Below are 22,608 nucleotides of genomic sequence, written 5' to 3'. Positions count from 1 at the left end.
AACTAGTAATCATTTTATAGGTTATGTATTCTGCCGAAGGATGCATATATTCTGAGGTATTTTCTTTTTTTTTTTTTTTTGCTGTACGCAGGCCTCTCACTGCTGTGGCGTCTCCCGTTGCGGAGCACAGGCTCCGGACGCGCAGGCCCAGCAACCATGGCTCACGGGCCCAGCCGCTCCGCGGCGTGTGGGATCCTCGCAGACCGGGGCACGAACCCGCGTCCCCTGCATCGGCAGGCAGACTCCCAACCGCTGCACCACCAGGGAGGCCCTCTGAGGTATTTTCTAAAGCAAAATTATTCAATATTCACCTGAGTTGATAATTTTACTTACTTTATCCTATTCCTTGAAATGATATAGAGAATGTGATTAGGTGAGTTGATTAATTCATTTTTCCCAATTTAATCTCACTTTTCATTACAATTTAAAACGTTTAAAGATTTTTCTCTGGCATTGGTGTAGCTGTAGGGTCAGGAAATTTGAAAGTGTGAAGAGAGAGCTGTTCACACAGACAGACAGAAAGATGTGCTCTAAAAGGTATAAAAGTTAAAGTTTGGGGACTATTCTAAATCTTTTATCAACTTTCCCTTGCTGAAAATTTCTTCTTTATCAATTGTCATTTTTACCTAAGGAAATAAAATGGGAAGTTGACCTCATCAATATAGAGAACTAGAAGCATAGTTAGAGCATAACTGTCTTAAATATCTAGAAACCCAAGGTGGAAAAGCTGTGCTGAAAGGGAAAGAGGCCAGGGACCCAGACAGAGGCCAAGAAACTTGGAGATAGGCACCAATTCCCAGGAGTACATCAAGAAGCCAACTGACTGGGAATTCATGTGCTACTGGCCTTAAGATTTAGGACGACAGAGTTGAAAGAAATTCTGATGTATTAATCCAACACTCTAATATTACAAGTGAAAAAACTTGCTTCAAAAGATTAAATAAACACTTGAGAATATACCAACATGAGGCAGCATTTATGTGATGGGGGTTAGGAATCAGACTAATTCATGTCCAAATTTAAGCTCTATCTTTTACCTGCGGCTTAAACGTAACCTTTTTGAAATTTAACCTTGTGAAATTTTAAATATAAATCTTATGTAAAGTATCCAGCACATAATAGTTTGTTAATAAATTTTAATTCTGCCTTTCCTTTTCGGTGGAATAGCAAAATTTAGAATATGATCTCTCTTACAGCTGGGCAAGTATTCTTTCTGCATAACCCAATTTTAACAAACTACTGAACTTTGAAAATATTATTTAGGGCTTCCCTGGTGGTGCAGTGGTTGAGAGTCCGCCTGCCGACGCAGGGGACATGGGTTCGTGCCCCGGTCCGGAAAGATCCCACATGCCGCGGAGCGGCTGGGTCCGTGAGCCATGGCCGCTGAGCCTGCGCTCCGCAACGGGAGAGGCCACAACAGTGAGAGGCCCGCGTACCGCAAAAAAAAAAAAAAAAAAAAAAAAAAAAAAAAAAGAAAATATTATTTGAAGCAACCTAAAAGCAGTTTTCTTCCAGACTCAAATATGACATTTTATGTTTGTAATAAGAATCTTCTGAGCTCCCTGGTGGCGCAGTGGTTAAGAATCCACCTGCCAATGCAGGGGACACGGGTTTGAGCCCTGGTCCAGGAAGATCCCACATGTCGTGGAGCAACTAAGCCCATGAGCCACAACTACTGAGCCTGCGCTCTAGACCCCGCGAGCCACAACTACTGAGCCCGTGAGCCACAACTACTGAAGCCCATGTGCCTAGACTCACAACAAGAGAAGCAACCACAATGAGAAGCCCATGCACCGCAATGAAGGGTAGCCCCCTGCTCACTGCAACTAGAGACGGCCCGCACGCAGCAACGAAGACCCAATGCAGCCAAAAATAAATAAATAAATATAATTTTTTTAAGTTAAAAAAAAAAAGAATCTTCCAATCTCCAAAAGGGATTAAACTAACCTAATGCTCTTGACCAAAACCCTACTCCAATAGGTATAAGTACAAAGCCACTGACACTTGCCTTGCCTACAAGTGATCCCAGGCGTCCTTCTGGGTTTACGCTCCATGCTCAAGTCCAGCCTCAGTAGCTCAGCTTGCACTTCTACCTCTCCTAAAGTCTCATTATGTCCCAGTACACATTTGGGGCTTCATTTAGGTTTAGTCAGAAGCCACTCCTATAAATGATTAGAACTGGAGCCAGATCCTTCCTTGTGTTAGCTCCTCAGGGCAATCTAGGTTCCCCTGGGAACTTTGGGCAATGATGGGATTGGTTGAATACATGACAACAATCAAGGCAGCAACCACACAAATGAGAAAAGTCTTCATCCTTGCAGCTGCCATATAAAAGGTACATGTACAGATCCACTGCTCCTTGCTATTCAGCTCATAGGTGAGGGGCTGCAAGTATTGACTTTATTCTGGTTGCATGAATGGGCAAAGGAGAAGGAGAGGGTAGGAATGGGTTAAACAAGAATCAAGACCACAAGATAACTTAGCTTTTTAAAATTATTATTAAATTAATGAGATTCCAATAGGAACATAGCAGTGGCTTAATTCTGAATCTAAAACCATAAGGTTTCTTAAAAATCATATAGAACAACAAGGAGAATAATGGGAAACACACAAACTCCATTTTCTTGAAACAAGAGAAAATATTTCTCCATAATGAAAGAGTATAACTTATAGCAGGGAAAATTGATCCAAAAGACCTATCTGAAAGCATATTTGGTACTGTTTTTGGACTTTAAAGATGAAGAAAGAATTTTGTGAGAATATAGGTTAAAAACATCATGTTAGTAATAAATTAGGATGGCATCAGATGTTTCCTTAACAGAATTCAGTGACAAAAGACAGCGGAATAACACTTAAAATATACTCAAGTAGAGAAAGTGTGAACCAGCTAAACTGTCCTTCAAGTATAGAATAGGTCAATAACTTGAATATGTAAAAATTCAGGGAATAGGATTCCTGAGAACTTTTTCTGAGAATAATACTGGAGGGTAAACTCCAGGCAAGCAGGAGTTGATTGACAAAACTTCAGCAAAAAGAACTGAGGTGAGCACATAGTTTATTTCATTATATAATTATTATGAAAAATTTCAAACCTACACAAATATAAAGAGAGTATGTAGTAAGTCCCAAGTACCAACTATCCAGCTTCAATAAGTATCAGTATTTTGCCCATCTTGTTTCAACTATCAGCTCCCCCTTTTTTGTGCTGAAATATTTTAATGAAAACTCTAGACATTCTGGTAATTCACATATAAATATTTCAATGTGCACCTCAAACTGGTAAAACATAAAGCAATGTGCTATTATCATACACATCAAAATGAACAATTCCTTGAAATTATCTAATACCCATTTAATACCCATTCATATTTCCCTAAATATCTCAAAGATATCCTGTGTCAGTGGTTGTTTGAAACAGGATACAAATGAGGCCCACATGTTGTCTCTGGTCATTACGTCTCTTAAGTCTTTTATTCTCCTTTTTTTAATGCCATTGGTCTACAGAAAGCTGAGTCATACGTCCAATAGCATGTCCTATATTCTATATTTACTTGGTTGCTTCCTCATGGTGTTAATTAACTTGTTTTCTCTTGCCTACATTTCCTATAAACTACGAGTAAGATCTTGATTAGAGTCAGATTTAGTTATTTTAGGAAACAATATTTCACAAATTGTACTGTGTACTTACTCTTGCACTGCATAACATAAGGAGTCACATAATGTGTGGTTGTCCCGTTTTTAGGGATGCTAAGACAGAGGAGTGGCTTCAAGTTGCATGCTCCTCACCCATCCCGCCTTCACCTAGTAGTTCAGAATTCATTATTTGTTGTCCAGATCCATTATGTCATTAGGGGTTGCAAAATATTTATTTTCTAATTCTGAAAAGCTCTACAAAGAATAAGATAATTTAAAAATCAGTAAGGTACAGTGGTATAAAACTAATATGCATAAAGTAATAGCTTTTTCATGTACTCAGATAACCATCACTTAGAAAATATCACGGGAAAAAGAAACCTTTAGACTAGCAGCAAAGAAGTTACCTACAAATGCACAGAGCTTGCAAAACTTATGTGAGGAAAACTTTAAAATATTGTTAAGGGATGAAAGGTTACCTTGAATAAATAGAAAATACATGGAAAGTTACCCCATGTTCTCAGGTTGATAACAGCATAAAGTCTAATTCAGTAGGTCTGGGGTGGGGCCCAAGATTCTGCATTTCTTCTAGGCTTCCTTCCCTGGCGTGGCCTGCTTTGTGCTTTAGAGCAGTTGTCCCCAACCTTTTCGGCACCAGGGACCGGTTTTGTGGAAGATAATTTTTCCACAGACTGGGGTTTGAGGGGGATGTTTCAGGCGGTGATGTGAGTGATGGGGAGCGATGGGGAGTGGCAGGTGAAGATTCGCTCGCTTGCCCGCTGCTCACCTCCTGCTATGCTGGTTCCTAACAAGCCACGGACCGGTAGTTGGGGACCCCTGCTTTAGAGCAGTTGTTCTCAAGATGTGATCCCTAGACCAGCAGCAGCCGCACCTGAGAACTTGCTAGAAACGCAAATTCTCATCCCAAACCTACCAAATCAGACACTTGGGCTCAGCAGTCTACATTTTAACAAGCCCTCCAGATGATTTTGGCATGCGTTAAAGTTTGAGAACCACCACTCCAGCACTTCTAAAATTTAAGTTGCATAGGAATCACCTAAGATCTCGTTTAACAGCAGGCTTGATTCAACAGGTCTAGGATGGGGTCTGATTCTGCATTTCTAACAGCTCCCTCATTTACTGATGCTGTGGTTTGAGGCAACACTTTGAGGAGCAAGACTAGAAGACCAATCTGTTTCTAGCTTACTCAAGTCCAACCTATCCTGTACCTTCTACTGCCATTTTCTTCTAGGTATTAATGATAATAGTATGTTTCTCCTCTCAGTTATTTATTTTAAACTGAATTAACTCACATCAGTGTGTTCCTCTCAAACCAAATTTAACCAAAAATCATTAAAAATGAATTTCAGGCTTTGGTGGAGCTAGTTTGGAGAGGTACCTATTCAACATCTATCAAATCATTCCATAGAGGATATACTGCTTCCTGAAATCAAGAGGAAAAAATTATTAAGGAAACACCTATGCATAGGGAGAATTTTTGTATAAATCTATGCATAAATTCAATTTGCCTCTAATTTCTCTCCTTTAATAAATTCTGATTTTCACATATTAGTGTTCAGGCTATCTTACTTCATAGTGCCCCCAAATCTGATGGCTTAAAACAACAAATATTTTTTTAAGCTCATGATTTTCTGGATCAGGGATTTGGACAGGACATAGTGGGGACCCCTTTGTAATGTCTGCAGCCTCAGATGGTATGGCTCGAAAGTCTGATGGCTGGAATGACTTCACTCAGACCATAGACCTGGGACCTTTTTTCTGGCTGTCGGTTGGGTCCCCTGGTTCTTCTCCATGTCTTGTCTGCTGAGGCTGGAATGTCCAAAATGACTTCTTCACTCAGATGCCTGGTACTTTACCTAACCTATCAATAGAATGACTCAAAAAGCTGGAGTTAGCCAACTAACTCTTTTTAATCTCTCTCTCTTTCTCTCCATTTGTCTAACTTGGCTTTTTCAGAGCTTGGCGCTCTCAGGGTAATTGGAATTCTTACATGGTGGCTGGCTTTTACCAGGCTGAGCATTGCCAGAGACCAAGGCATAAGCTGCAACAATTTGGCAATCTGGATTCACTTCTGCTACATTCTATTGGTTCATTAAGGTCAGAATCAAGAAGAGAAAGAGACTCCATCTCTCAATTGGAGCCACTGAGCTAAGTTTAATTTCCCATGGTTAGGTTTTATTACAGTGAAACTCAGATGCATCAAAGTTGCACGGGAGATGGTCTAGCTAGAATCAAAGTAAATGCAAAAAAAAAAAAATACTAGCTATAAAAACTTCTTAGAAAGTTCCGGCTCATAGAGCCCATAGTTAGCATCTCTTCCTAACTCTGCTTTCAGTGACATCACCTTGGTAACTTGAAATTACATCATAGAAATTGGCAAACACTTCAAATTAGGGTTTTGGGTTTTTTTTGAGAGCCAGTTGTTAAACATTTATCACATACCATGTTTAAAACCCAAACAATATTTCAAATATTGCAACATCACAGCCCCCACCTCCCACTCTCCCACCTACACACACACACACACACACACACATACACAGCCTGACTCTGTACCTCCAAGTTCCCAAGGATATGTTGTTTCACGTCTTATACCTATAGGATCCTTTCCCCAATCTGGGATAATGTTCCATGGTAATAAGGAGTTCATCCCCAGGATTCTCCAACTAGGAGGCAAGGACTCTCTGTGGTATAAGATGTGAGCCACAGCATAGAACATGGTGCCTCTCCCTTAAATATCAATCCCACTCAGAGATTTAGAAGGAATTAATATATCTGTATAGTTAAACTAATGTGGATATATTACATAATAGAATGCAAAATTTGCATTCTGTAAGTGCCCACAAAAGTGTTTTTACTTTCTTATAAAGTCACAGGAAATAAATGAACTTCAAGGTTGAAAAAAAGTTTTAACATGTAATATTAATATTCTGTATCAATAGTCATAAATATATATATACGTATATGTGTGCTTGTGTGTATGTGTACATGTGTATTTTTTAATGTAGAAATGGTTTCATGAAGGCAAAAGTACCTAGAGCCCACAAAAATCATAATACAGCCCTGACCGTAGGGGTCTACTTTCAGTGCATAGTGGAAACATGTGAAAAGCTCTGAATTTTAGGCATCATATTCTTTTAATGTGTTATTTTGAGAACCGGTGTCTTCAGATTCCAAGGAAATGAATTTCAAATGATAGAATTTCACGCATCCTTGAAAGGCAGTAGGATAGATTTACTGAGTGAGGATTTCCACCAACTACACTGCAGATCCCGCTGTACAGAAGTCTGCTAAGAGTACCACACTCACTCACTCACAAGTCACAAATGAAGCACAGCTCCCATCGTGTGGAAGTCCTCACATTTACTTTAGTCACTTGTGCTTGGCTCCCTCGGATCTTCCTCTTTTCTTTAACCTCTACCTTTCTTTTTCCACACAGCTTCTCCTGTAGGCCAGTAGGCCATCTCACCTCAGTATCTGAACCAATTCTGCTGTGTCATCATCTGTTTGATCAGCTTCAGACTCCCCCTCCCCCCATTGCATGACCTTACCTTCGACTCGCTCTCACCTGAGTGCTGAGCACTGAGCACTGAGCCCTCTGTTCTTCCCTAATTCATGGTACCCAGGGTCTACCTAGACATGGTGGATGCTCCCGCCCCAGCCCTCAAGAGTGTCCCATTCTGCACGAGTCTTCTCCCTGAAACCCTGGCGTTTTTCTCGTCAGTTTAGAACACTTACTCCGGGCCAGCAGCTTTAGAGCCATTTACGTCCAGCATCCACTATACCTTCCAGCACCCCTCCAAGGTAGGAGGAAACTCTGAGGAAACTGGGACCCTGAGGGGTCAAACCAGTAGCTCTGGGCCACATAGCTGGTAAGTGGTGGAATCAGTATTCAAACCCACGGAGAGCAAACTCCAAGACAGAGATCTTGCCACTGCTCTACCCTACCTTCCTGAGGAATAGCAAGCCACCCAGCTGGATTCCATTTCTCTGCTCCACCCACAGACGCGGCACCTTTTGCCCCCAGCTGCACACCCAGCTGTTGGTCTGGACTCTTTGTCGCTCCTTCCTGTGGGAAGTACTGTAGTCAGCACCTGCGGTGACACAGCTCCCTTTGTCCACATCTCTTATGCCTCTTCTCCTAGGGATCAGCCCCAGGCCCGTCTCATTCCTCTGAAAAGTAAACAGGTCAGCATGCCCAGGCTAAGCTATTGGGAGGATGTCCGTGATTTCCTTATGCCTCTGTTTAGAGAAGAAAAGTTCACACAGTGGCAAGTGTTTGGATCTACCTGAATGGAGCCTGGTGCCCGAGGACACAAATCATACGTCACTCATTGTATCAGAACACTTGTAATTAATACCTTCCTTCAACCAATGAAGGAAGACATTTGGGAGCCTGGCATGTTTTTATCTAAGATGCGCTTTATGCATGAAACAAAAGATTTTGTTTGGGGAGCATTTTTAGGCTTAGCAGTTTATGAAGAGAGTATGACTGTATTGCCAACCAGTTTTGGAAAGCATGATTTTAGAAAAAGCTTTTGCCTTGATGTGTTGTTGAAAAGGCGAGTCTAGGCTGAAAGAAAGTAAAATTACACTATTTCCAGCACATTTATTCTTAAACAAATAGCATTCCTGACAAACTGTGGATCTATTTATCTACTCTTATTACTTGTTTTGATTTGGGGAACGTCATTCCTTCTCCTCACAAGTAGGAATTCAGTCTTTTCCTGAGGCCAGGGCCAGGCTCACATCTGGATTTGTGCTCACGTACCTGGAAGGATGACAAGCTACTTCCTTGTGTCAATTAGGTAAAGCTACAATTTCCTGTTGTTAAATAAAACAGTGCCCCAAATCTTGAGCTTCTAAAATAATGTAAGAACTTTTTTTAGCTGTAGAGCACAGAGCACAGGACAAAACCTCCCTGGAGAATATGGTCCCGTTTCACTGAAGGCTATTTAGAGACTGCCAACACCCATTTTATACAGGAAGTTCTTCTCCATCTTGACAATATTTATACATAGAGATAGCAGTGGCCAGAAATCATGCAAGGGAATCTCTACACTAATTATATTATGTGCGGCTTTGAAAAGTGTTATCTCATTTCGTTCAGCAATATTTTAATCGATGTGTGCGTTTTTCTGAGAAACCGTTTGAAAATAATTAATAGAAGGCAGTAACTTCTAATTACTCTGCCATTAGCACTCTATTATGAGTTAGTGTCATGCATTATTTACAAAATCAACCCAGAGAGGTTGTCTTAAAGTACATAAGTATTTACTTATGTATAACTCAGAGGAGATTTCTTTTCAGAAATGGAAAAGACAATCCAATCAGCAATTTTACTAGCCAAGCAACCACTGAAAAGCTTTTCCTCAGATTGTCTTAATGCTGCCCCGTGTTCCAATTTCCATTTAGTTTCAAAATGTTTTAGGAGGATTCAGACTCAACCCTGGCTCAACAGAGTACAGAGAGAACACTTCAAGCTCACTCTGGGGAAAAAAAGAAAAGAGTCATGTTTGTCTTTTCTTACCTGAGGCTGGGCTTGCAGGGACAGTTTCAGTTCTTCGTTGTCCGTAGGGGTCATGCTGATTTTGCCGCGAGGTACTTTGTGAAGTTCGTCCCAGCACTCTTTGGGCTTGCCCTTGCAAATCAGCCCCAGGAGTCTTGAACTTTTGGTCCCACGCATGGCACATTCATAAAATGTCCCATTGAGCAAAGCCACAGAAAGCCACATCACTGGAGCCACCAATGAACTCAGAGTGATCTGACCGGGGACATAGAAGCAGCGGCAGCTGTGGCCCCTGGGGAAGATTTTCCTGGGATTCACACAGCAGCCTGTGAAGAGTCTCCATGACCTGCTGTTCAGAAAGAATCCCAGGATCAGTAACACCCAGGCAGGAGCAAAAAGGAAAACCAATCCGTACACAACATTCTCAGTGCTGCAGGGACACTTAAAAGCCACGAGTGAAAAGAGACGCTCACCTCCCACAGTCAGCAGAGCCAAAAAGCTGTAGCCAGTAACAGTTTTCTGGTTGAGGATGAATTTTTAAATCCCCTGAAAAGCATCCATGTTGGAGATACACAAAGGGAAAACGCTTCGCTCTTATTTATTGGCAGAGCAGCTGTGGCAGTGGCCGAGGGTGGAGCTCTTTCTCCGTTAGAAGCAACAGTCCTCCTTCTCAGACTGAATTCAGCCACATAAGGAAACAATGTCATTCCCTAGGAATGAATATTTCCCAACAGTGTTCAGATAATGCCTCCTACTGGTGGATATTAGGCCATGAAACTAGAGCCAAAACACTGAGAATTAGAGTAAATTCAAAGTGAACAGCCTCCATTTTTATGTTATTTCCATGTGGCTTGGATTGAGAATCAGAAAGAAATTGCGACTCTACAGATAATAATAGTCTAGGAATTTTCCAACCAGAGGAATCAACATTAGCAGAAATAGGGTTTCAGCCAATTGATTGGGAGCCATTGAATCAAGCCTCCTAGCCTAGAGTTTCATGATGGTATTTTTCTCCTGTTGCTTAAGACTTTTGCACTTTGACTTAAGATCTGGAAGATTCATTTTACATCCTCTTTAACTGACTAGTGACTTAAACCAAATGTTAGGAGTTGGGCTATTTGAAATTTATACGGAAAAGTTCAGGGAGAGTTTGAGTTTTGAATGAAAGACAAAGTGAGAAGGGTCCTAATCATTTCTTTCCTAGACTTTCATAGTAACCTCTTGATTGGTATCTCTGCCTTTGAGCTCATGCCCACCCCCATTCTCAACCCTAAATCCATCCTCTATGCTGACATAAAGGAGATCCCTCGAAAACAGAAAACCAGTTCCTCCCTAGCTTACTCACACCTTTGGGGCTCCCTGTTACCCACAAATTGATAGATGCCAACTTCCCCTGAACCTCATCATGGTATTTCATGCCCTTGACATGTTCCTTCTATCTGGAATATCCGCCCCCTCCCCCAACACACACACACCTGACCTTGTCCACCTGGCAAACTTTCACTCAATATTCATAAACAGGGTAGAAGCTTCTTATTCTGTGAATATTTCAAGGGTTGCTACCAAATATATAACATTGTACTTGCAGAGCTTATCATAGTATTGCAGTTATTTTTTAAATATCTATAGCTCCTCTTTAACTGTGAGCTCTTATAAAACAGGAACTACATCTTATTACATTTTGTATTCTGGGCATCAATATGATGTCAAACACAGAATGGATGTTTACTCAATAATTCGTTTTTCAAATAGTTATCGAACTCCACACTCCACTCCACAGTGTTCCAGGCACTGTGCTAGACAGACAGTGCTCAATGAGTACTATTGAATGAATGAATGAATGAATGGTGAAATTTTTAGTACTTCTAATTATAAATAATTTAAAGAAATTGTCTCCATATCTGTCCTACACTGCTTTTAATTTTAAAATTAAATTAATTCAGGCACTTGAAAGACAACAACAACAAAGTCAAGCTGACAAATTTCCATTAATGAACTTCAGATTCCAGGCCTGTATATTTTGTGACAAGGAAGTCCCTTGGACTAGAAGCCATGGAACTAAGTTACAATGTAACCTTAGCCATGTCATTTTACTTCTCTGAGTCCCAGTTTACTCATCTGAGAAACTGGAGGTATGCCAGAAATAGTCTCCAAGGCTTCCTCTATCTCTACATTGTAGAATTCTTTCAGCTTTTTAAAACAGCAGAACTTTTTGAGAAGCTGCTTTATGACTCACTTATGTGCCTCCCACCACTAACCCTTGTTCCTTCTCAGAGACTAGTCATCCTTGGTGTTACGGCTCCCTCCACTTCCCAAAACACACCCTTGGGTTTAATCTTCCCATGGCACCCTCTGCCCTCTGCTCTGTCGCCTTCCTGTTGTGGCAGGTGTGTCTTGGGTCCCTTCTAATTCAGGATCTTATCCTTTACTAGGCTCATGTGACAAACATTATGCTAGTATGCTGATGATTAGTAATATTTTAATTTCTTACCCTCCTAAAGGATATTCACTTTTGAAAAAGATTTTTTCAAAAATGATGCCTTAACTCTAAGTTTCATAAACCATATTGTTTCCACAGAAAACTTGTCCTTTAGGATACTCCATGAAAATAAAAGGGTTGAAGACTTGCACAAGTCAGAGGGTCAGTAAATTTCAAAGCTGAGTGTGAACCCAGGCTTTCTGACTACAAACTCCACGAGCTTAACCATTGTGCCTGGAAAAAGGTATTTGGGTGCCTTACTAACAGTTCTTTGTTCTAGACCAAGTTTTGTAAATTTTTTCCTGTTTACTAGGTTGCTTTCAAGATGTACTTGGGAATTACACCAAGTGTGACCTGCAACAATTCAAGCAGAAATGAATTTTCCCTGATTCTAGACAAGAATCCTCTGGTGGAGTTTGTGGAAGAGCTCACTGCTGGGCGATCTTCTCTGTGCTACTGCAGTTTACTCTGTGGGATTATCAGAGGGGCCCTGGAAATGGTAAGGCACAGACTCTATTTTGCCAGGTATATTCATTATCTAGTGCTGTGTAACTACCCCCAAACGTAGCCTCTTAAAACAACAAATATTTATTATCTCACACAGTTTCTGAGGATCAGAAATCTGGTAGCAGCTTTGCTAGGTGGCTGTGATTCAAAGCCTTTCACAGCTTAATGCACATGCAATCAAGCGGTTGGTCAGGGCTGCAGTCTCTGAAGGCTTGACTAAGGCTGGGAATCTACTTCCAAGCTCACTCAGATGGCTTCAGTGCCTTTCTCGCAGTCGGTTAGAGGCTTCATGAAATTCTTTGTCACATAGGTCTCTTTGTAGATCTATTCACAACAGGTGCTGTCAACTCTGGGACAACGTTGGAGAGGACTACTTGAATGATAGGAGGCGGGGTCATTGTGAGCCTTTTTTTTTTTTTTTTTTTTTTTTTGCGGTACGCGGGCCTCTCACTGTTGTGGCCTCTCCCGTTGCGGAGCACAGGCTCCGGACGCGCAGGCTCAGCGGCCATGGCTCACGGGCCCAGCCGCTCCGCGGCATGTGGGATCTTCCCGGACCGGGGCATGAACCCGTGTCCCCTGCATCGGCAGGCGGACTCTCAACCACTGTGCCACCAGGGAAGCCCCATTGTGGGCCATTTTGGAGGCTGGCTTCCACACCTGAATTATTCATTGATTTAACTAAGACAGTGATCAGCATCTGTTAAGAGGCACGGAGCATACACAGATGAACAGAACACAGTTATTGCCCTTCAAGAATCTTCTGTCCAGTAGAGAAGTCAAATGACTTAGGGCCATGGGAGGACCTGGGGTGGGGTGGGGTGGAGTGGGGTGGGAGGTGGGCAGGGAAACTTTCCTAGGGAAACTCTGAACTGACATCTGAAAGATAAAAAGCAGTTAGGTGACGGTCTTGGGGTAAGAGGAAAATAATATTCCAGGTAAAAGGAGGACCTTGCCCAAAGGCACAAAAATAATATTTTGTTCAAGGGACAAGGAATTTGAATTAGTTCAGTGTGATTCACATGTAGATTGGGGAAAAAAATCAGGTCCAAAATAGAACAAAGAAGTCTCTAGCTTTCATGGGTAACAGCTGATTATATGTGCTGAATGACAAATATGTATCAGACTTCATGTGGTCCCAAATATCCAAATAATTTCAATGTAGTCTTTTTGTTATTTTAACTGATTTTCAGTTAAATTATGACAAAGACAAAAAAGATCTTATGGGGAGAAAATGAGAGTGAATTTAGCTTCCATATTCCAAAGTGCACTGTACATCCTTCTGTTGGATGGTGAGCATCACAAAAGCACGGTTTTTGCACTCTACAGGAGCAGATAATTTGATACACCAAAGTCTATGGTTTAACAAATGCAGGCTGGTTGGCCAGGGAATTCTTAGTGAGAGAGGGGAGTTAGGTAAGACTCAGTAAATATTAATTAACTGCCTACTAGACCCAGGCTTTTTCACTTATTATTTGCTTTTACTAGGTATTTTTTTAACATTTTTATTGGAGTATAATTGCTTTACATTGTTGTGTTAGTTGCTGCTGTATAATCAGCTATACATATACATATATCCCCATATCCCCTCCCTGTTGCATCTCCCTCCCACTCTCCCTATCCCACCCCTCTAGGTGGTCACAAAGCATGGAGCTGATCTCTCTGTGCTATGCGGCTGCTTCCCACTAGCTATCTATTTTACATTTGGTAGTGTATATATGTCCATACCACTCTCTCACTTCGTCCCAGCTTACCCTCCCCCCTCCCCATGTCCTCAAGTCCATTCTCTACGTCTGCGTCTTTATTCCTCTCCTGCCCCTAGGTTCTTTGGAACCTTTTTTTTTTTTTAGATTCCATATATATATGTTAGCATACTGTATTTGTTTTTCTCTTTCTGACTTACTTCACTCTGTATGACAGACTCTAGGTCTATCACCTCACTACAAATAACTCGAATTTAGTTTCTTTTTATGGCTGAGTAATATTCCATTTTATATATGTGTCACATCTTCTTTATCCATTCGTCTTTCGGTGGACACTTAGATTGCTTCCATGACCTGGCTATTGTAAATAGAGCTGCAATGAACATTGTGGTACATGTCTCTTTTTGAATTATGGTTTTCTCAGGGTATATGCCCAGTAGTGGGATTGCTGGGTCATATGGTAGTTCATATGTACAGTGCACTTTGAAATATGGAAGCTAAATTCACTCTCATTTTTTCCCCATAAGACCTTTTTTGTCTTTGTCATAATTTAACTACTAGATATTTTTTACTAGGTACTTTTGCTTATATCTTATTTATCCCAATGACTTAAAATAGCTGAACAGGTACTTTATTGAGGGTAGGTCAGCAATATGCTGCTCTTATGTGAGTATATTTTAATGAATAGAGAAGCAGGCCCTAGGGTTTGCTTCAGTGTCTGGGAAATGAGAAATGCTTTATCATGGAAAAGAAGGCCTGGGTATCAAATATTCATGTCTATAATTTCGATTTTTAATTTTTACTTATAATTTATTTAGTTGGTGTTTTTTCACAGCTCTCAAAGCCATAAGTAATTGCTAAATGTTGTTAGGACAAGTGATTATGTTATTGAGCTAATGACAAGAGTGATTTATAGCAAGTCAATTGGAGAAAAATCATTTTAAGAAGCCATTTATCCTTGGAAGTTCTGCTTGGCAAGGCACATTGAGTCAAGGCTATCTTTGAGTTGGGAATTTGTGTTCTTCCTGAGATGGAGCCTTAGTTTAGACCTGCACTGTGAGCAAAAAGGGGCCCACATCCTGGGCTTGCCCCAGAATCGACCAAGTTGAGCCTGTCCTGGACCACCCCTCTCTTTGCAGACTCAAACAGAGAGCTGACCACAGCCAGATCATCAATGGAGGACACCCAGTAAAGGGCCCTTCATCCACAGAAAAAGCTCTTTTTTTTTAATCATTTTGTAAAGAAAGTCAGCTCTTTATGGGGTAAATCAAACTGAAAATAAAGACAGAAAAAATTAGAGGTTGTTTTTTTTTAAACCTGAATGACTCAGACCTGTTTATATTTTTTTCTTTTTGTCTTTCCTAGGTTCATTTGGCTGCTGATGTTACATTCTTGCAAGACAGACTAAAAGGTGGCAGTGTGACAGAAATAGGAATAATATTTCTGAAAAAGCTGGATGAGGAAAAATACAGACGGAAAAAATGAAGAATAGCATGCAAAATGCCACAGGCTGGCTGGTTGAGCAGTTAATATTAGCTAAACATATATAGCCATAGAAGTTTTGAATTGTTTAATAGCATGGGATTTAAAAGACTTATAAATCAGCCAGAAATTTGAAATGCAGGGCACTAAGATTTAAAGCTGTTTTTTTTTTTTTTTGCTTGTAAATCACACATTTTCAATCTCGAGTCTGCAAGATTTCATATACAAATAACTCCTTGTAAAATAGTAAGCATGAACTCTACATATTACATAATCCATCCTAAGAGAGTCTGTTTTTTTCATTTTCTTATGGTAATGAAAAAAAGTATACGACCTACACAGTTGGTGTATTTATCCCTTCTTACTGGAAAAATGGATGAAATTATACAGTATCAATGTCACTATATAAAGACAGTTTCCAGGTACTGTATATTGCATTCTCTATAGGAGCAGTACCATTTGTAACAATTTTCCATATTTTTGAGAAGTTGTACATATGACTTTTCTCATATATAGGCTTGGCTTATAGCTTCGGCCTCTTGAAGCTACTCTTGACTTGTAAACATCAAGGCAAACTATTTATTTGAATGTTAATTCTGAGATATTTTAAAATAACATTTAATTTTAAGTCATTTAATTTTTAGATAGCTGGTAATAACCAAATTCCTTCCTTTTCTCAGGAAATATTACTGATGGTCAGGCCAGGAAATAAAATGAAAGGTAAAGAATGTTCTTTGAGAATACTTTCTTATCCCAAAGCTTATTCAGTTAGAAATTTTAGTATAATTTTTATCCCCTAAAAATCATACAAAGTATATTTTGTTTGTGACCAGAACATATTTAAAATTTGAAATGTACTGGATTAAATAAATGATAATCTTTACTAGACCATAAGCATATAGCAGTCCAGAATCTACTAGGCTCTGCAGAGAACTCAAATTATAAGTAAAAGTACCAATTAGTGTGGCACCATCAGTTAAAACTGGTGTAAGTAATAAGGTAGTGGTAGACCTCAACTAGGTCTCAGGATCCTGAAGATACAGTCCCAGTTCTGTTTCTAGTGTCTTCAGCTGATCCTGACTAGTGGCTAATCCTGGGCAAGGCACATCATCTCTCAGCCTCTCTGCATCTCTGTCTCTCTGTCAGTCTCTGTCTCTGTCTCTGTCTCTCTCTCACTTATCTGTAAAATGAGAGGATTGAATGTAGTAAATATCTAAAATTATATCAGTGAGTTTAAATGACATAAACAACCACCACTGGAATTCTACATTTCTGGACTTTAGAAGGCTATGGGGAAATTGTTTGTTCCCCACCTACTCAGCTATCTCTTCCAAAGGACATTGAGGTAGGTACTAAGGACAGAATAAGGTCACTGGGGTAACTGCAGCATCAGTGGAAGGACTTTCAAACCAATACCACAGAAGACCAGGAGTAGAATCTGGAAGAAGAATGTTATCTGATAGCAGAAGTGATATCGTAAGCCATGGATTTTAAACGGATGCCTTCAAGGATGTTTGTCCACAATCCACCCCAAAACTTATTTTGGGATGTTTCCATCTTCTGCTCAGTTTCCTCTTTCTCCTCTATAGTACACTCACCGCTCCAGAAACCCAAGATATTCATGTCTAAGTGTCTCCCTCTGAAGTCAGCACTCAACAAGCTGTCTTGAAAATGTTCCATGCCCTGGAATATTCTCCTACTTGTCTACACCTTCATCTCCTTTCTTTCCCAACCCAGCCATCAAAATTCGCTTCTCCCAGTCCTTTTATTACCCACCCCTTGAAGGCAGCTAATCTGATACTCTCCGTGGTGCTGAGTGTTGAAACTGGTGATTGCTTCAAGATGGGGTTTGTTCTCCATACTTTTTTGTTTTCCTCACCCTGGAGAGGGAGGCAAGTCTCTTGGCATTGAATTTATGCTATGAAAGGTGATCTATATAACCAAGAGAATGGCTCGTTTGTATTCAATCTTGAATTGCTCCATCTTGAAGAATGCAAGAATCTAGAAAGTGCCGTTCATTAGAATTATGAGAGACACATATATAAATTTTCTAATAACCACATTAAAAAAGTAAAAAGAAACAGGTAACATAAATTTTAACAACATATTTTATTTAGACTAATTATCCAAAATATTATTTCAACATTTAGCTAATATAAAAATGATTATAGACATTTTACATTCTTTTTTATACTAAATCTTTGAACTCTAGTGTGTATTTTACACTTTTAGCACATCTCAATTCAATGCTAAGTTTTCAAAGTTTACAGTAAAATGCAGTCCTACCAAAATAATCAAACTGTGTTTAGTGTTCTTTAGTAGCTTCAGTTTTTAAATCTAAATTAATTAAAATTAAACTAAAATAAAAATTCATTTCCTCAGTCACACTAGTCACATTGTAAGTGTGCAATAGCCATATGTGACTACAGCTACTGTAATATGTACACAGGTCTAGAATTCCCAGTCAAAGATCTATTGGATCTCCTTGACCTTGGACACAAAGAGTAAGTGGGGAGGATCCAGGTTCATGGAGAGGGAAAGAGGAGATGAATAGAAAAGATAAAAGGTAAGGAGAAAGAGAACATCAGAGATCCATGAAATTCTATCTCTTCACAAACTGAAAGGGGATACATAAAAACAAAAATGCTTCATAGTAAAGAAAGGTTGCACACCACCCCCTGGGCTCCAAGTGTATTTTCATTGCCTTTGTGTAAAGCTGAGTCTTTAAACAAAGAACTTTTGGAAATTGCACAGTGTAACTACAGTTATATACTATTTTTATTTCATAAAAGCCTTCACTCTGAACCCCAAACCTTGATCAATGCAGAGATTTCTGTCATCTTGGCAAAGCCAAAGGGAAGAAAGGTTTGGGACAGAGGGATAGTTTCATGCTATTCAAATGACATCACCAGATGGTTCCTTGAGCTGTTTTCTGAGGAGACCTGCCTTGGTTGCCTGTTCACTGTTTAAAGATGCCAGGAATCAGACATACTTCCCTCAGAAGCCTGCACATTTATTTATTGTCTTCTCAAATCTCTCAGTTACACCCATTAGTTATTGGAAGCCTGGATCTTTTTAGCAGTTGGAATGGACTATTATGAATAAGTGGAAAGTTCCCCCTTCTCCTTCTTTATGAAGGACCAAAGCAGAAATTTGGAAAACCAGACACTTGAAGTGCAAATATAACATTAAAACCTTTGTAACCAAAGAGGTCCCTTTAACCAAGACCTGCTAAATGTTGAGTAACACAGCAAATGCTGAAAGATATAATGTTATTCATTGTTAAGGGTCTCTCGAGTTGGGACTGTAGACTCTGGGTGGCTGTGATAGTTCACAGCTTCATCCACCAGCTATGGAGGCTAATTCATTTCTTCTCAGTAACACTGAAGGAGTCCCTGACGAAGGCACCCTCCCAGTCCTAGGAACTTTGGACAACGAAAGACTCCCTTTTTAAAAAATGAGCCAAGTTTTCTTTACATGGCTTGGTTGCATATTCCTTAAAAAAAATCTGTCCAGTTGTTGCACTTCCTCATTCTGGTAAAAACCTTCCAGAACTTTAACTGGACATGACCAATGGTCAACCTACAGTGGCTATGGCAAATAATCAGCGGACAGAAAAGGGATGCAGCCAGTATAATGTACCCGTCTAATGATCTGAAAAGGAAACCGTTCTTATTCAATCAGTAATAGTTACCCTAAAATTGAAAACAAGCCATAGCCACAACAATCATTAGCAAAATTTTATTTTTCAAGTGTTTCACTGACAGAAGACCAAAAAAATGCATCAACCATTGGAAATCCTTCACTAAAAACAGTTAAGAAATAAATGTCCTAGGATAATTCCTTGTTCTCCCTTAAACTCAGACTCTGTTTTTCCCAATTAAATCTTTCTTTGCTTTTATTCCTTCAGTTTCTTTTGTCTTCCATTTTTTCTTCTAGAAGCTCTGTTTCCACTACATACACTTCTCTTTCTTCCAAAGAAGTCTCCCTGCAACTCATTTACTTCCTTTTTTATTCTCTGTTTCAGTTCCTTTATTTTAATTATTCTTCATTTAATGGACACTTGTTGACTGCCTGTATGTTTCCCTGTCCTAATAGAATGACATGTTTCTGTTCAGGTGCCCACCATTTTATTAGGCAACCCAACCCATCTACTTCAGAGGAAGTCATCCATACGTCCAGCTTCATTGCTATTACCTAGGTACAGTGGCTCTTTCCCAGTTTAAAATCTTGCCAGCCAGATCTAAGCCAATCGTGACATGGCATTCCCCAGATCACAGTCATTGCTGCTGACATAGGGAGGGGGACAAGGCTGAATGGACTGAAGAGAAGAAAAACCTGCCTGTCACATGAGGCAATAAATTTACTATATTCCTTAAGTAGTAGAGTTGGGTTTCTGTTACAGTAATGCAACAAGGTTCATTGCATGATAAATATGTGATAGGTCAGATAATTTGCAACATATTGGAGAATACCAAAGAGAATAAACTGCTTATTATTACATTTTTCACATGGTTGAATGCTCAATGAAATAAAATTTGCATTGACAATAGCTCTTTTCCTCACAGAGAAGAAAAGGTTACAGGACAGAGAGAATAGAACTAGCATTATGGTGTGCATCCACAGAGCACAGGTTCCAGAAAAAGGAGATTTCATAGAAAAAAGACATTTTCAATCAGTGGTAGCCCTTAAAAAAAAACCCACAAAAAACTCATACATTTCAGGTTCTTCCTTCAACTATTTCTACTGGAAACTTAAATCACATCCGGAGTCACTTGAGGATTTCCAACTCGGAATCCTTCTGATTTCTGGAGCCTCCCAAGTGGCCTGAATCTTTCAAGCCAGCAGACTGTACTTAGTGACTTGCTATTTCCTTGTAGCATGTGAACCACATAGATTTTAATGACTTAAAAGAGGAAGTGCTAATTCCCAGTGGTCCGTATATGCCAAACAATAGAAGCACTTGGAAATGCTGCTTTCTTGGTTTTGGATTCAATTAAGATTTTTATCAGGTGCTAGGTACGTTAATTATGTGGTATGTCACTTAATATTCATAATAATCTGTGAGGCATTAAGTTGGTAACAGGGAGAGAAAAGGAGTTGGATATGAAACTACAAAGGGCCTAAATTTGCCTGCTTTAAGTGTATTATTCGTGGGACCGGAAATCCAGGGAGTTGGCAATGTCTCCCGAGTATCTAGCTTGGGAGGCTGGGTGAGGGATGCAGGAAGAGGCGGCAGCTTAGGAAAGAAGCTAATAAGCTTTGAATATTTTGAGTTTGAGGTGCCTTTGAAACACCCAAACAACATGAGGAGCTCAGGAGAGAGGTCTGAACTGAAGATGGACTTTGGAGTCATCAGTATGCAAATAATAGTAAAAGCAGAGGATGAGGATGGCAGCATCCAGGGAGAGCATGGACTTCAGAAAATACAAGGAGCGAAGATAGAATCTTGAGAAATACCGCCATTCAAGAGGCAGCAAGAGAAGAAGAGCACAAGGGAGGCTGGACTTCTAGTCAGAGACGGAGATGGGAGAAACTGGTGACACTGAGACCAAGAGAGTTTCAAGGAGAGTAGAGTGGTCAGAGGTATTAGGTGCCACAGGACAGCCAAGAAAGTTAGTCCAGAAAAGGGACATTGGACTTGATGAGGAGGTCTTTGCCTCGGATCAACAGGGCAAGATGGAGACAGCAGCCTCATTGCAGTGGACTGAAGGGTCAGTGGCAGGTGAGATACTAGTATAAATGATTCTTGGAACTTGACTGTAAATGGAAAGAGAAGTAGGATACTGGTATAAAGTTGGGCTGTTTGCTCTTTTATTTTTATTTTTTAAGAATGCAGGCAGAGAAAAATATAAGAGAGAGAGAATGATTGACAAAGCAAAGTTGTCAGAAGGTAGAAGGGGACAAGATCCAGATCATAAGAGAAAAGTTTGACTCTGAACAGCAGAAAGACCACCCCTTCCCCTGAGAAAAAGCGATGGCGGTGAGAATGCGCATAAATAGGAATGGGATTGGAGGTGTTAGGGGAAGAGCTTAGAGCTCGTGACCACTGGCCTCAATCTTCACTGTGAAGCAAGATTCATGGTCTTTGGGGAGATGGAGCGGGGGTGGAGGCTGGATGAGGACACCTCCTGGGGCAGGTCACAGCCCATCCTCTCAGCAAGCACACCCGGAAGTAGAAAATACCCCAGCCTTCAGCTTGAATGACTGTACACATACCTGGGGAGAAAATACAGATCACCTTTACTTCCCCTGTGCTCTAATGAACCATTCTCCCCTCGCACCAACACAAAGGGGATAACAGCCTCACTGCATGCTCTGACCTGAGACTCCACCTGGATCAAAAGCGGGATTCCCTGTGTCTCGGAAGGAGATTGGGAAATTCAGCTCTTTTAAGGAGCTCTTCCCTGCAGCGGGCACTAGATTTGTGGCTACAAAGTTGCCCCAGGGACTCCTGCATTCTGAAACTGCTGATGGTATACACAGAAAAGTGACCACTAAGGAAAGCCATAGAAAGCCACATAACTGGACTACAAAGCCTTGTAAGGTGATTTTCCAAAAGATGTAAAAGAAATGGCACTGTTCCTCTTTGGGAAATATTTTTCAAGGGTTCACACAGAATCCTGTAAAAAGCTGACAAATGCCACTATTGAAGGAAAAAAACAAAACAAAACAAAACAGGAAAAGCAGCACAAAAGCTGGAGCCAAAAAGGAAAAAGTGTCCATGGACATAATTTTTACTGCTGCAGAGACACTTAAAAACTAACAGAAAGAAACAAATCCCCATCCTGAATGTCAGCAGTCCCTAAAAACTATAACCTGTGCCTGCCTTGTGACTACCTAAGACATTTCAGACAGTTTGGAAGCGTTCCAGCTCTAAACAATGTGCTTTTCAACCCCCTTGAGAGGTGGGAAATTGCCTCTTTAAACTTTTCTAAGCAGCCACCGGGTGGAGTCCTTCAAGAGGATGTCAAATCAAAATGAATGAACTGGGGGGAAAAGGAGGCCAAAACTAGTTGCTTGAGTTTACACAGCTCTGGGGACAATTCTTTGCCAAGAATTCAACTTCTCCGGGTCCAATAGTTTCTACGCATGGACTGGGCCAGCCGTCTCTTGGCAAAGATTTGTGATACTCTATAACTGAAAGTTAAATGTACTTGAACACGATGATATGCCTGGTAGCTACCTTTTAGAGGTAAAAATATTTGCAGCAGATCTGGCTTGGCAGCAGGAATATAGACAATACAATAACTCAGAGAGTTCTTTCCAGCTCTGGG

The 22,608-nt window shown here is 40.4% G+C and overlaps 2 protein-coding genes across 2 annotated transcripts; one reads left to right on the top strand and one right to left on the bottom strand.

Annotated features, from left to right (window-relative positions):
- Positions 1–5,606: 5,606 nt before the first annotated feature.
- CALHM5 (calcium homeostasis modulator family member 5) lies at positions 5,607–9,724 on the bottom strand (the record flags this gene model as incomplete). The annotated part of the gene is given in 4 exon segments (XM_079716729.1): positions 5,607–5,735; positions 7,669–7,827; positions 9,185–9,700; positions 9,704–9,724. Coding segments are annotated over 4 exon segments (825 nt in total).
- Positions 9,725–9,879: 155 nt separating this feature from the next.
- Positions 9,880–15,334, top strand: TRAPPC3L (trafficking protein particle complex subunit 3L; the record flags this gene model as incomplete). Its single annotated transcript, XM_079716728.1, has 3 exons — positions 9,880–9,966; positions 11,956–12,141; positions 15,215–15,334. 3 exons carry the CDS (start codon positions 9,880–9,882, stop codon positions 15,332–15,334), a joined length of 393 nt encoding a protein of 130 aa, XP_079572854.1.
- Between the last annotated feature and the right edge of the window lie 7,274 nt (positions 15,335–22,608).

Source organism: Hyperoodon ampullatus (assembly GCF_949752795.1).
Source record: "Hyperoodon ampullatus genome assembly, chromosome: 12".
Lineage (NCBI taxonomy): Eukaryota > Metazoa > Chordata > Mammalia > Artiodactyla > Ziphiidae > Hyperoodon > Hyperoodon ampullatus.
The sequence above is the reverse complement of the archived record's forward strand: the minus strand, read 5'-3'. Positions and strand labels throughout refer to the sequence as shown.